Here is an 11411-nt window from a genome sequence, read left to right as displayed (position 1 = left end):
ATTTCCTCAAAATAAACAGACAGTGAAGATGTTGGGAAAAAAATGATTTTTAATTAGCTGGAAAGTATGTTGTTACAGATTAACTTCCTTGTCCTTTTTTGGTAGCTGGACTCTGACAGGGAGTAGAACATGATATAAAAATAGATCCTCGTTTTTTTCCCGATATCAACAGGGACTGATGATGCATTAAGTATCTCGAACTTGCTTCATCTTTTCTAAATGCTGTGTTACATCCAAATCTCAGATCCAACATGAACAACACAATATTAGGAAAATAATAAATATTAATATACACAACTCATTGATGACATCTGCCCAAAAAAAAGTTGTGATATTTTTTGAAGGAATGTTGACGTGTTTAGTGCCAGGTTGAAAATGTTGATAAAAGGACTATTTGTATTTCAGACATAAACACTTCTGGGTTTAATATTTTCCAAAGAGAATTTTGGAATGAAAATGAAAATCAACATTCGTACTGATACAATAACCATCCTGCTGTCCACCACAATAAGCATCAGGTCACACTCACTAAATTATTAAATCTCATCTCACATTTGAGGCACCCTGACAACAACTAATACTGTATCAAATACACAAGGCACCAGTAAGCAATGCTTTGGTCCTCCTATGGGACTACAAGAGTTGACCTTTCATACCTACAGCAGCAAAAGCAAGCTTTGGTACTTAACTCAGCTAAGCGGCACAAATATTTGTTTCTTCCAAACAATGTGCCCATCATTGCACAAAAAAACTATAAAAGTTGGCCAACGAGTCCTGGAAGTCCTCAGCGTGCAGCACTGAGCATGATTCCTCTGTCACTGCAAGCAATGCAGCCTAGATTCTATTCAAAGGGACGGTGATGCTACAGTGTGTACAGTAGGTTGTTTTCCAACATGCACCGTCATCTATTTCTGCACCTCGCCACAACACCTTATTCATTGTTGAGGTGAGTAGTCTATATGTTTGAAATGAACTGGTCGTAACTACATCTTCACACCGAGGTTCTCCTTCATGACTTACGGTGGGTAATAAAACAAACAAACAAAGCACAACAGGGACCTGGAACAGGCCCTCTCACTGAACCACTAGGGTGCAGCAGTGAACCTCTGCACTGCAATTTTCTGCAAAGGCACAAGCTCACTCTACTGTATGTCAACGTGATGCAAAACAGTAAAAAGACATTAAAGGCTTGCAAAACACCTGCATACGTACATACATACATACATACATACATACACACTTCCAGAAGAACACACAGCTGATGAGAATAAATAAATAAATAGCTGAAGACGTACTGGTTAGTCTTTCAGTCCATTACAATAGCGGCTGTTCCCTGAATTGAACTCCATTTAATTATCTACCATGAAAAAGTACTGTCAATGAAGCTGACCAGTAGACTCATGACAGAAGGGTCACCCTTTGAGGGGCTTCTCATTCACATTTGTTTAGTATCTCACTGAGCTGATTCTCTGTCAGCTGAAGCTTTGTGCACAGCACAAGCAGCTGTCACTTTATAAACAGAAACAGAGCCGTTCACTTCTGCAGATTAATTATCAATTACAACGCCTCATGTTGGCATGTTTTAGTAAGTATTCATTGCTTCTTTTTCTCCTACCGCAGTCTACCTTGCATGTGTCCATTCAGGTGACAGTGCCTCTTGTTGGTCGTTTGTCAGCAGATTTTAGATTATGCACATAACAGAAGTTAGGAATCAGTGGCAAGTCACTGCGGCATCACTTTTATGTGGGTAATATTAGCTGAAGTTCGTCTTGCGCAGGTGTCTGTTGGGGATTTCTATGGCGCTCACTTGTAAGGGCCAGGAGCCACCCATGATGCCAGCTTGAATGGCCACACCCGTGACCACAGCCAGGTCAGGGTCTACAGATGTGTTGGGCTCCTTCCCAAAGTACTCGCTGATTAGCCTCCTGATCCGCGGTATTCTGGTGGACCCTCCAACCAGAACAATCTCATCCACGTCCTCTTTCTCCAAGTGGCCCTCTGCTAATACAGTCTCAACTGGAGCCAGGATCTTCTGGAAGAGGTCCTCATTGAGCTCTTCAAAGAGCTCGCGTGTGACTGCAGCCTGGAAAAGAACCGGAGCAGCAGCAGCAGAGCCTTCAGGTGACTCAGAGCTCTCGTGAATGTTAAGGCGTAGGGGCACTTTGATGGTGACGCTGGGTTGGAGGGTGAGGTTGAGCTTCGCAGCTTCCACAGCCTGTCGGAGGTGATGGATGTCCTCTTTGAGAGTGGGCGGGACGCCAAACTCTTGTCGGACTCGCTCTGTGGTGTACTGGAGCAACCTCTGGCTGAAGTCTTGACCTCCCAGCTTGTTATTGCCTGTCAAAAATATGACAAAAATCACTACGTTGAAAAAAAAATCACTAAGTTAGAAAAATGTTGCTGTAAAGTTTCATGTTTGAGAAACTTAATTTAAACCAGATTATTGTCTGAACAGAAATCAGACACTCGCTCTTTCTGTGAAACAGAAAGTCCTGACCTCATATTATTATCATCAACTATTGAATCCACTTCAATCATGAAAAGGAGAACACAGCTTAAGAGGATATTTAAAACCTTTAATCGGGTCATGAACTGTGCAACAAAAGGTAAAGTTCATTTTGGGTGGCTCACATCACCTCCCATCTCTTGTTACTGGAGAAGTGAAACACGTTACCTGCCATGGCTCTGGTGAGGAACATGCCTCCCTGTTTGTTGAGCAGAGAAACATCCAGTGTTCCGCCCCCGAGGTCAACCACCAGCACGTTAAACACATCCACCTTGTGCAGGCCGTAGGCCATGGCTGCAGCTGTGGGCTCATTGATCACACGCAGGATCTCCAGACCTGCAAGAGAAAGAATACTCACCATGCCATATGTGTACTGCTTATACATTTAATGTTTTTTGGGGGGGAAGAAATCCTTGTTGAAATATACCAGTAGCATGATGTGTTAATGTTCACTGAAAATTAACTTCAAAAATCCAAATAGGAAATTTTATTTGGTCAGTGTTACCAAAACAATACACAGCACGTGAACAAAAATACTCAAAAAGACATTCAACATCATCTTAAAATAATGAGAGGACTGACCAGCGAGGCTGGCGGCCCTGACGGTGTAGTTCCTCTGTCTCTCGTCAAACTCTGCGGGCACCGAGATAACAGCTTTCTGGATGGGGACACCCAGATGTCGCTCGGCCATCTTCCTCATTTTCAGCAGCAGCCTGGAGCCGATGAACTCCGGGGTCACAGTGAAGGTACGGTTGGTGGAGACCAGGAACTCTGCACTTCCATTATTATTAATCACCTGGAAGACGGGCCCAAAGAATGGAGAGATTACAGAGCTGAGAGCCTAATCCTAAAGATTAAACTGTGGTCAGTATTTCCAAATGAACTGATATTTTATTAACATATAACCAAAAATCACGATCTCAACTTTTAGCAAAGAGAATCCTGCAGATTAAATTTTGTGACAGCTGATGGAGGCTAAAGTGACTCCACCACTGAAATCAGTCTGAATAACACTCCAAGCAGCAGCACTGTGAGCTAAACCAGCCCCAGCAGGACACTGCGCAGTAGCAGGACCCACCTTAAACGGGTACCGAGCACTCTCCTGCTCCAGGACCTCCGGCTCAAATATCTTTCCGATGAACCTCTTGGCATCGTAGATGGTGTTTTGAGGGCTGCTGTCGGCCAGGTCCACGGCTTCATGTCCAGCCAGCACCGCAGTTGTTGTGAATGAGACGGCGCTGGGGATGCTCATCCTGCCCTCTTCATCTGCTATCACCTCCACCTCCCCGCTGCCCGGGTGGAAGACGCCGACAGAGCAGAAGGTAGTGCCCAGGTCCAGGCCGATCACCTTCGGTTTGGGGGGAGGTAAGTACTGCTGGCCCAGGTAGCCAGCCAGGAACAGGGCCAGGATCACCGAACCTGGGGCAACGCAACAACATGCGTATTTCATGTTAAGTCACACCGGTTAGCTTACGTGCTAGCATCAATTCGCCGGTTAAATACCGGAGAAAAACATCTTTAAACTTACCGATCATTGATATTTCTCCCGACATCGTCACGTGCTGTTGTGTCGCCCAGGGATCAAAATTCACCGAATGTCAGTAAAAGTTGCGGTTAAATGATGTCCAGCTTTGACAAGTGGATGATACGAAATAGGAAGTTTTTAAGACTACCAGTAAAATACACGTCAACATTGCATTACTTCCTGTGAATGCTGGGTAATGAAGTTTGCCGTATACACAATCGACAGCAACATGTCACTTTTATACTACATTTCCCGTCAAAGCTTGCGACACGCAACGTAAAACGAAAATTTCGTAACGTGTTCGGTCTCTAAACCAATCAGGCAGAGCAAGGATAGCTGAGGTTAAAAAAAAGGAAAACATTCACTTCAAAATAAGATTTAAAATATTTTTAAATAAAATAAAATAGCAGAAAAATTAAAATAAAACTAATTATCTTTTTTTTTCTTTATATATCATTCTTGGCTATTTAGGAATCAAGCACTCATAAAATAAAAATTTAAAATACTATCAAATAAGATGTAAAAATGGAAAATATTAAATTAAATTAAAATTAAAGTGAAATTATTAAGTCAAAATAACCTTTTATTATATTTCATTCATTATTTAGGTATCAAACACTCATATTAGGCATTGTACTGGTAGGTAAAATAAATAATCTGACAAGAAAATATTATATTTCTGTGTATTTCTTTTATTTTATTCACAAAAATTTGAATGCTGACTTTCACATGAGTGCACACGCAAACTTTCTCTCACGCACACTTTCTCTCATCATTTCCACACACACGTTCAAAAAATAACACACGTTTTCCTGTACAGTATAGGCAAGATTTGAATATGCATTGTTCAAACCACTGCAAAAACACCCCTTCATAAGTATCACAGATAATTCTTAAGGGGAAAAAAACTACACTGGATTTTGAAATGAGACTGAGATTTGATAAGAAAGGTTAAAATGATGCAGATGCAATAAATAAAGGCTTTATATGGAAAACAATGAATGATTTAGCATGCAATAAATACAAGCGACACTTAATCAATGAAATGTCACCTTTTAAACAGTGTAAAATAAAAAAAAAAACTCAAGAAATCTTACAACTTCATTATTATCTTGATAAAGTGACAAATGGATAAGATAACATTTAGAATATTTGTTGCTTGTACTTCCTATACAAAGCTTCTACATTAGCTAGGCTGGTGGTGGCTAGCTTGTTGGAATAAGGATTATTAACATGACATCGTGGGAAAAAAAGGGATAATTGTCATAAGTCAAAGTATCCATCTGACAAGTGATCACATTAAGAATCCACAGCGTCTGTGTGCTGCTCTGCGTCCTCCTTGCTGTCTGAACATTCAGATGGGATGAAACAGCCCGAGTCTCTGGGACAGTCACTGTCTTCTTCCTGTAGACTGTGGGAGGATTTGTGCTCCTCCGCCTCCCTCACATCATCACCTGCAACCACAAACCAAATGGAATTCAACCAAATGTCATAATATTACAAATTTCTGTTTCCAACCACATCAGAAACATTAAACCCATGCCAAGTGCTTCAGTCACTGGAAACTAACCCATATTCAGATGCTGAAGGCTGATGCCCTTTGGCATTTAAAATATTTATTGCTCTGATAGCAATGGCACTGTATATTGTGCTATCAGCCTCACCATCCAACCCAGCATTCAAGGTAAAAAATTACTGAGAAAACAGAGAGATGTGCTGCTGCCTGTCTGTGAGTGACCAAATGATCCAAATTGTAAAATAACTTCTGCAGGTGTGACCCAGAAAACAGCAGCAGAAAACAAATTTCAAAAATCTTCTAGATATACAACATCTCAGAATGTCCTTTAAATCTCCACTCTCACAAAGTAAATCTATTCCACCATTCTTTAATATTTCTACTTCACTGATGGAAGCTACTAATCCTCCTGTCCAGGTTGCCAACCCACTAACCTAATGGTGTTCAGCTTGATTAAATTACTGGCAGGGTTAGACTGCCATCTGTTTTCGTCAAACTGTCGTCATAGAAACTGTCGTCGTAGAAAAATTACAATAACTTTTAACTTGTGTACAACTGCAATAAACGTTAACAAAACTGCAGTCCGTGATTGCTGTTCTCTTTCACACAGAAACGTAGTTTTGTTTTCATTCACAGAGGATCCCTGATAATCAGCCTTCTGTTTCAAGACATCAGATTACAGGAACACCTTCTGCTCCATTAAGCACTTTCTATCTGAGTAACAGGAAATCACTGATAAGCCTCTCACTGCGCGCAGGATGTATTTCTGTTCTGTGTGGCACAAATGTCTCAGCTTTACCCTGCTGTTTTTACATTTTAGAGAATAAAAAAAGCAGCTTTCATTCTCCAGCAGAAATGAATTAGCAAATCAATTCTAAATAAATGTGATAGGCAACAGCTAGTGACAAATATACATTTAAATAGTATATTTAATAATTTTAATCTTTCTTAATCTTTTTAAATAATTTATATAATTGTAAATTTATTTATATTAAACTTAAAGGGGCACATTTTGTGTCAGCATAATAAAGTAAAAATAGTTTTGCATTAAGAATCCTCACATTGGCTTCTTTAGCTGTTTCACCCTCACTAAAGTAACTTGAAAGTGACATAAAATTTCTCTTGTGATAGAGCTCTGTTGAATGTTCATTGCTGATTACAACATTGGTGCATCAGACAATCTTTATTTAGCAGATAATTGTAAGTTACAAGAAACTAGTCATGTAAATAATTTCAGACCAATTTTTTGTGTGAAATGATAGACTATTAACAAGGGTTGTAATGCAAAGGGTAAGTAAAGGGTTAAATAGGCTTTTTTCACACACAACATTTTGACATGTCACAGGAGGAAAAGCAGAAATATTTTTAAATGGTTTAGAATGAAAACGCCCATGTGCACAACGACCAACAGACTTGCTCTTGTCACAGTGAGATGTGCGTGCTGTAATTTTCAACCAGATACTCTGGTAACTTTGGTGATCAGGAGGTTCACATCTGTAATTCTGTGTGAAATGTCTTAACAATTATTGGATGCATTGCCATGAAATTTGGTGACAACACTCTACGTTCCCAACAGGATGAACTCTAACAGCTGGTGATTTGGACATCTAGAGCCACTACATATATGCAGCGAGCTTCTCATGATTAACTACACTTTTATCAGAGGAATTTAATGAATCTGTCTCATTGAGCTTCAAAATTAAGTGCTGTTAATTGTTAATAATATAGTCATTGCTTGTGATATTGCTAACCTTCTGCATAGCGGTATTCAGCAGCGGCGAGAAGCCTGCGTCTGTGCTCCGGATCTTTGACGTTCAGCTCTATCAGATGTTTCTCCTGCAGGTGCAGCAGGTCATCCACTGTCTGGTAGCCATTTAGCAACAAGGCAGAGGCATACTCCTGCAAAAAAAACAAAAAAAACAACAAAAAACGGTGGATTCAGATTAATATGTGGCACAAAGCATGTACAAAGGCATAGTGCTGGTTTCATACTGAAGACAACCAAGACAACAAAGTTTTGATAATGTCAGGTATTTTACCTACAAACATCTTGAGGTTGAGATGTGAAAGCAGAGCAACAGTATGAGATGGGGTTTAGAACATCAAAAGAACACCCACTTATCATGTGAGATGCAAAACTCAAGAGTTAACTGTACGTTGTCTGAGCTGATTTCCTGCTATGATTTTGAAAACCCCCTGACTGAAAGTCTGAAAACAACCAGTCTCACCTCAAGATTCAGTCGCTCCAGTAACTCCAGCAACGTTTTAGGCCGAGGCTTTTTACACAGCTTCTGTTGTCTGATCTTTGGAGCTTCCTCTTCTTCCTCTTTCTCCACTAAAACATCTACATAGATGAACTTGAAGTTGCCCACTTTGTTATTTAGCATGCCCGTCCAGATGCCCATTGGAGGCTTACTGATGATGTTGATAATGTCACCGACCTGACAAGAAATGAAAGTGAATATAAAGAACGTTGAAGACAATGCTGGTCTTTAATCTGTTATAAGTGTCATTTACACCAGCATCCTAACAACATTCAGCAGCACAGCACACAAACAATGTTGTTTCTTACCTTGAGTTTGAGGGAGTCTGTGTCATATGGGCTTGGGACGAAGTCTGTGTGGACGCGAGCTCTGCCACAGAACTGTCCCTGATAGGAGCCGTCCTCCTCCAGCCTCAGACTGTCTCTCTGACCAGAACCATTAGACTCACTGGTCACACCACCTGAACCCACAAACGCAACACAATGCAGTGCTGTTATACTCTTACTTTTGGAACAACCTAGTGCTCGTTGCTATGTGCAGTATGTGGAGACCCTTACTAGAGGAACTCTGTCCACTGCACAGACTCTCTAAAGAGTTGCTTGTCTTTGCAGCGTTTTTCCCAGCTGGAAGGACACTCTCTGTCTCTGCCTCTGGATCTTTGTCTGCATCCTCAACCTGGGTGGAGATAAAAAAAAAATATTGAGGGATAATGTCACAAAATACAGACATATACATCATAACCCTCAACCAATCACAGATGAAATGTACCAAAGTGTGCCATTTCCAGTAAACTGATCAAATAAGTCCAGGTGAAAGTAAAAGACAACATGAAAACTAAAACAGAGCTTCAGGTAGGGATGTAGGTTGTGAAAGTTACACAGTCAGAACTTTCATTTTATCTTTCTATCTGTGTTACAGTAAAACGCAAAACTACAACAACATACTTTGTTTAAGATCAGAGTGATGCAGGTATTTTAAATATTGCCAGCAACAGCTTCACATTTGAGGATGTGGGTTTGTAAGAGATGAACGTGATAAGATTCTTGAGAAAAACAATACAGGCTTGTGTGACTGCTACTGAAGCATATCTTCCAAATTTACTGTAATAGGTACCTTTCATTAACTAATGTATGTGTGTAAGTGATTAAAAGCTTTACCCCATGAGAGCAGTTAAGTAAAGTGAAGGCTGTGTGTGTGTGTGTGTGTTTCTCCCAGTGACTCACTGTCTCCTCAGAGAAAGACTTGGCATGTTTCTTGCCCACTTTTCTGCGCATGGTCAGTGAAATCGCCTTCATCTTCTTCCCAAGTCCTGCTGATTTGTTTGAGTCCAGACTCTCACATTCTTCTGCGAGCTGTGAAACAAAGTTGTTTAGCACATGTAGGGCTGTAATTTTAAAATTTTTGTACTCGACAACTCGTGATTTTCCCAAGTCATCACAATTTTTACTTCTCTGCCATAAACAGAGCAAAGTGCATCACATCCTGTTCAGGAAAGGGGTTTTCTCATGAACCTTATTTTCCAGTGTCATATTTTTCAACTGACATGGTCAAATGGTGTGTTGTTGACAATTTACAACTAACGTTTTCACTATTTTGTTACCATTATACATATATAAAAAAAAAAAAATGAAATGAGAGCAAACAAATCTACAAACCATGGTTGTTCCATTTTCCTCTGGTTTGGCTTGTGATGAGTGATGTCTGAGACCCTCAAACCTGCCAAAGCTTGTGGAGCGCTGTGTGGAGTATTGAAAGACAAAGAGTTATGGGGACAACTGGCATGTTAACCCCCCAGCAAGGTTTCACAGCAGTTCATTACATCAAGTCATTGTACATGTGAGTCCTTGTCCCAGCTGTCTCAAGGCTTAAACGTCCTTAAAAACATGCTGCGTCTTCACTCTGTGACTCAGGTGGATCTCACTGATGAAATATGACTGAAGCTTTCCAGTGGAGTCAGCTGTCTTTCTGCTCTATATGTTATCCTATATGTATATACAGCTAATATTTAGTCTGTTGCAAGACGTTTCGAAATGAGAGGCTATAAAACATGTGGTACATTTGTGGTCATGTTAGCAGTTCATGTGGCAGCTGAGAGAATATTGGTATCTATATAGGCACACAAAATGAGTAAGTAAATACATAAATAAGACTGTCATGTCCTTACAACACTGGTGACATGCACTCATAGTAGCTTTACTTTGGCTCTGTTTTAATCCTCCCCCCCTTTTTTTCCCCAATTTTTCATAAAACTAAAAGTCAGTATAATCTCTCCGAACTCCCCATCATCTCCACAGCAGAGCACCAAAATAATTATATAAATGAATAATCCCTGGAAATCCTGGTTAAATATGAGCTCCGTAGTCTTAGACGGCTCTTTGTGGATTGACATAATGCAGCTTCGTCTGCCAGACCCACATTTTGGTCCACTTTCTGCAAATTCTGCAGCAGACTTGAAGGGTTTTAAGTTAGATGCCACTTCCTAATTTTAGCTTTTGTGTTATTGTGAAAATTCACTATTCATTATTGAAAATTCACTTCTACAGCATACAGTTTGCTGTATAAATGAGGACAAAAACATCACCTTATGTATATTTTAGTTTCAATCGCTGTTCACCCTTTAAAGATGAATGTCACCTTTTGACATTCTGGCTTCCTACAAATTTCATATTTTTCCTCTCCGGCTCCTTCAGCACATTAACATTTCGTTTAGATTATCACCTACCTTTGGCTTGTTGCTCTTTGCTTTGTCTGACACATTGGAGGCTGCTCTGTGTAACATTTTCTCCTGTTTTAAAGTTATTGTCAGATCTCAGTCCTTGCTCCTCTTGTTTTAACCCCACTCTCCTGACAGTGAGCTGTTAACTAGCACTCAAGCAGTCTGTCTGATGGACTGGCTCTCCCACTTCCTCACAGCACAGGATGTGAGGCAATTGGCATTGTGTCTCTTGTAGTGGTGTCGCTTTGAAAGGGGAAAACACAAGTGCTTAAGTGTGCATTTTGTAGCCTGTTCGAAAACAGTGACAACCGTTTCCAGGAACATCATAATTTAGGTTTTATAACTGTGGTATCTGTGGTTTTTAGAAGATATTAGATATGCTGATGAACCTGAGCTTGTGCCATATCTGCCACTGCGTTGCATTATGTGATTGATCTGTTCAGAGTTGGGCTGTAATGTCACCCAGTATTGCTAAACTATTCACTGTAGTGAGTCATAACGCATCAGGGTAAAGGTTACATCCACATGAACTATCTAATGATACAATTATTCAACATGCTCATGAGCTTTAGAGCAATGGATAAATGAGATAGACAACATGTGGGAAATCTCAAAATCATTCATTTAAGCCAGTATTCCTAAAATGTCCCTGAATAGCAAAGGGGAACTTGGTTATGGTAAATGATTCTGGAGTAATTATTGTTATACATTCATTTCTTAATGTGGGGTGAATACTTTTGAGGAAGTATGTGAAGTATGACAGAGGAACAGCTGAAAGCGGCAACTTTGCTGTGTCGAAACACTTTCCGGTTTAACTTTGCACTCAGTGCGGAAGTGGAAACATTTCATTTAATGTCTTCGAAACACCCCGCCGTCAAATGAGA

At 40.2% G+C, this 11411-nt stretch overlaps 2 protein-coding genes across 2 annotated transcripts; both read right to left on the bottom strand.

Annotated features, from left to right (window-relative positions):
* Positions 1-29: 29 nt before the first annotated feature.
* On the bottom strand, positions 30-4221 carry hspa13 (heat shock protein 70 family, member 13). The gene is made up of 5 exons (XM_046390396.1): positions 4035-4221; positions 3585-3925; positions 3089-3302; positions 2675-2842; positions 30-2337 (listed from the first exon to the last, which is right to left on the bottom strand). The coding sequence occupies exons 1-5, from the start codon at positions 4057-4059 to the stop codon at positions 1754-1756; spliced, it is 1332 nt and encodes a 443-aa protein (XP_046246352.1). The 5' UTR covers positions 4060-4221; the 3' UTR covers positions 30-1753.
* A 481-nt stretch (positions 4222-4702) lies between these two features.
* Positions 4703-10722, bottom strand: samsn1a (SAM domain, SH3 domain and nuclear localisation signals 1a). Its single transcript, XM_046390451.1, has 8 exons — positions 10534-10722; positions 9467-9547; positions 9035-9163; positions 8369-8486; positions 8120-8271; positions 7776-7988; positions 7299-7446; positions 4703-5485 (listed from the first exon to the last, which is right to left on the bottom strand). The coding sequence occupies exons 1-8, from the start codon at positions 10588-10590 to the stop codon at positions 5331-5333; spliced, it is 1053 nt and encodes a 350-aa protein (XP_046246407.1). The 5' UTR covers positions 10591-10722; the 3' UTR covers positions 4703-5330.
* Positions 10723-11411: the final 689 nt, after the last annotated feature.

The sequence above is a fragment of the Scatophagus argus genome, chromosome 5 (assembly GCF_020382885.2).
Source record: "Scatophagus argus isolate fScaArg1 chromosome 5, fScaArg1.pri, whole genome shotgun sequence".
Lineage (NCBI taxonomy): Eukaryota > Metazoa > Chordata > Actinopteri > Scatophagidae > Scatophagus > Scatophagus argus.
This window is presented reverse-complemented; position numbering and strand designations above follow the sequence as displayed.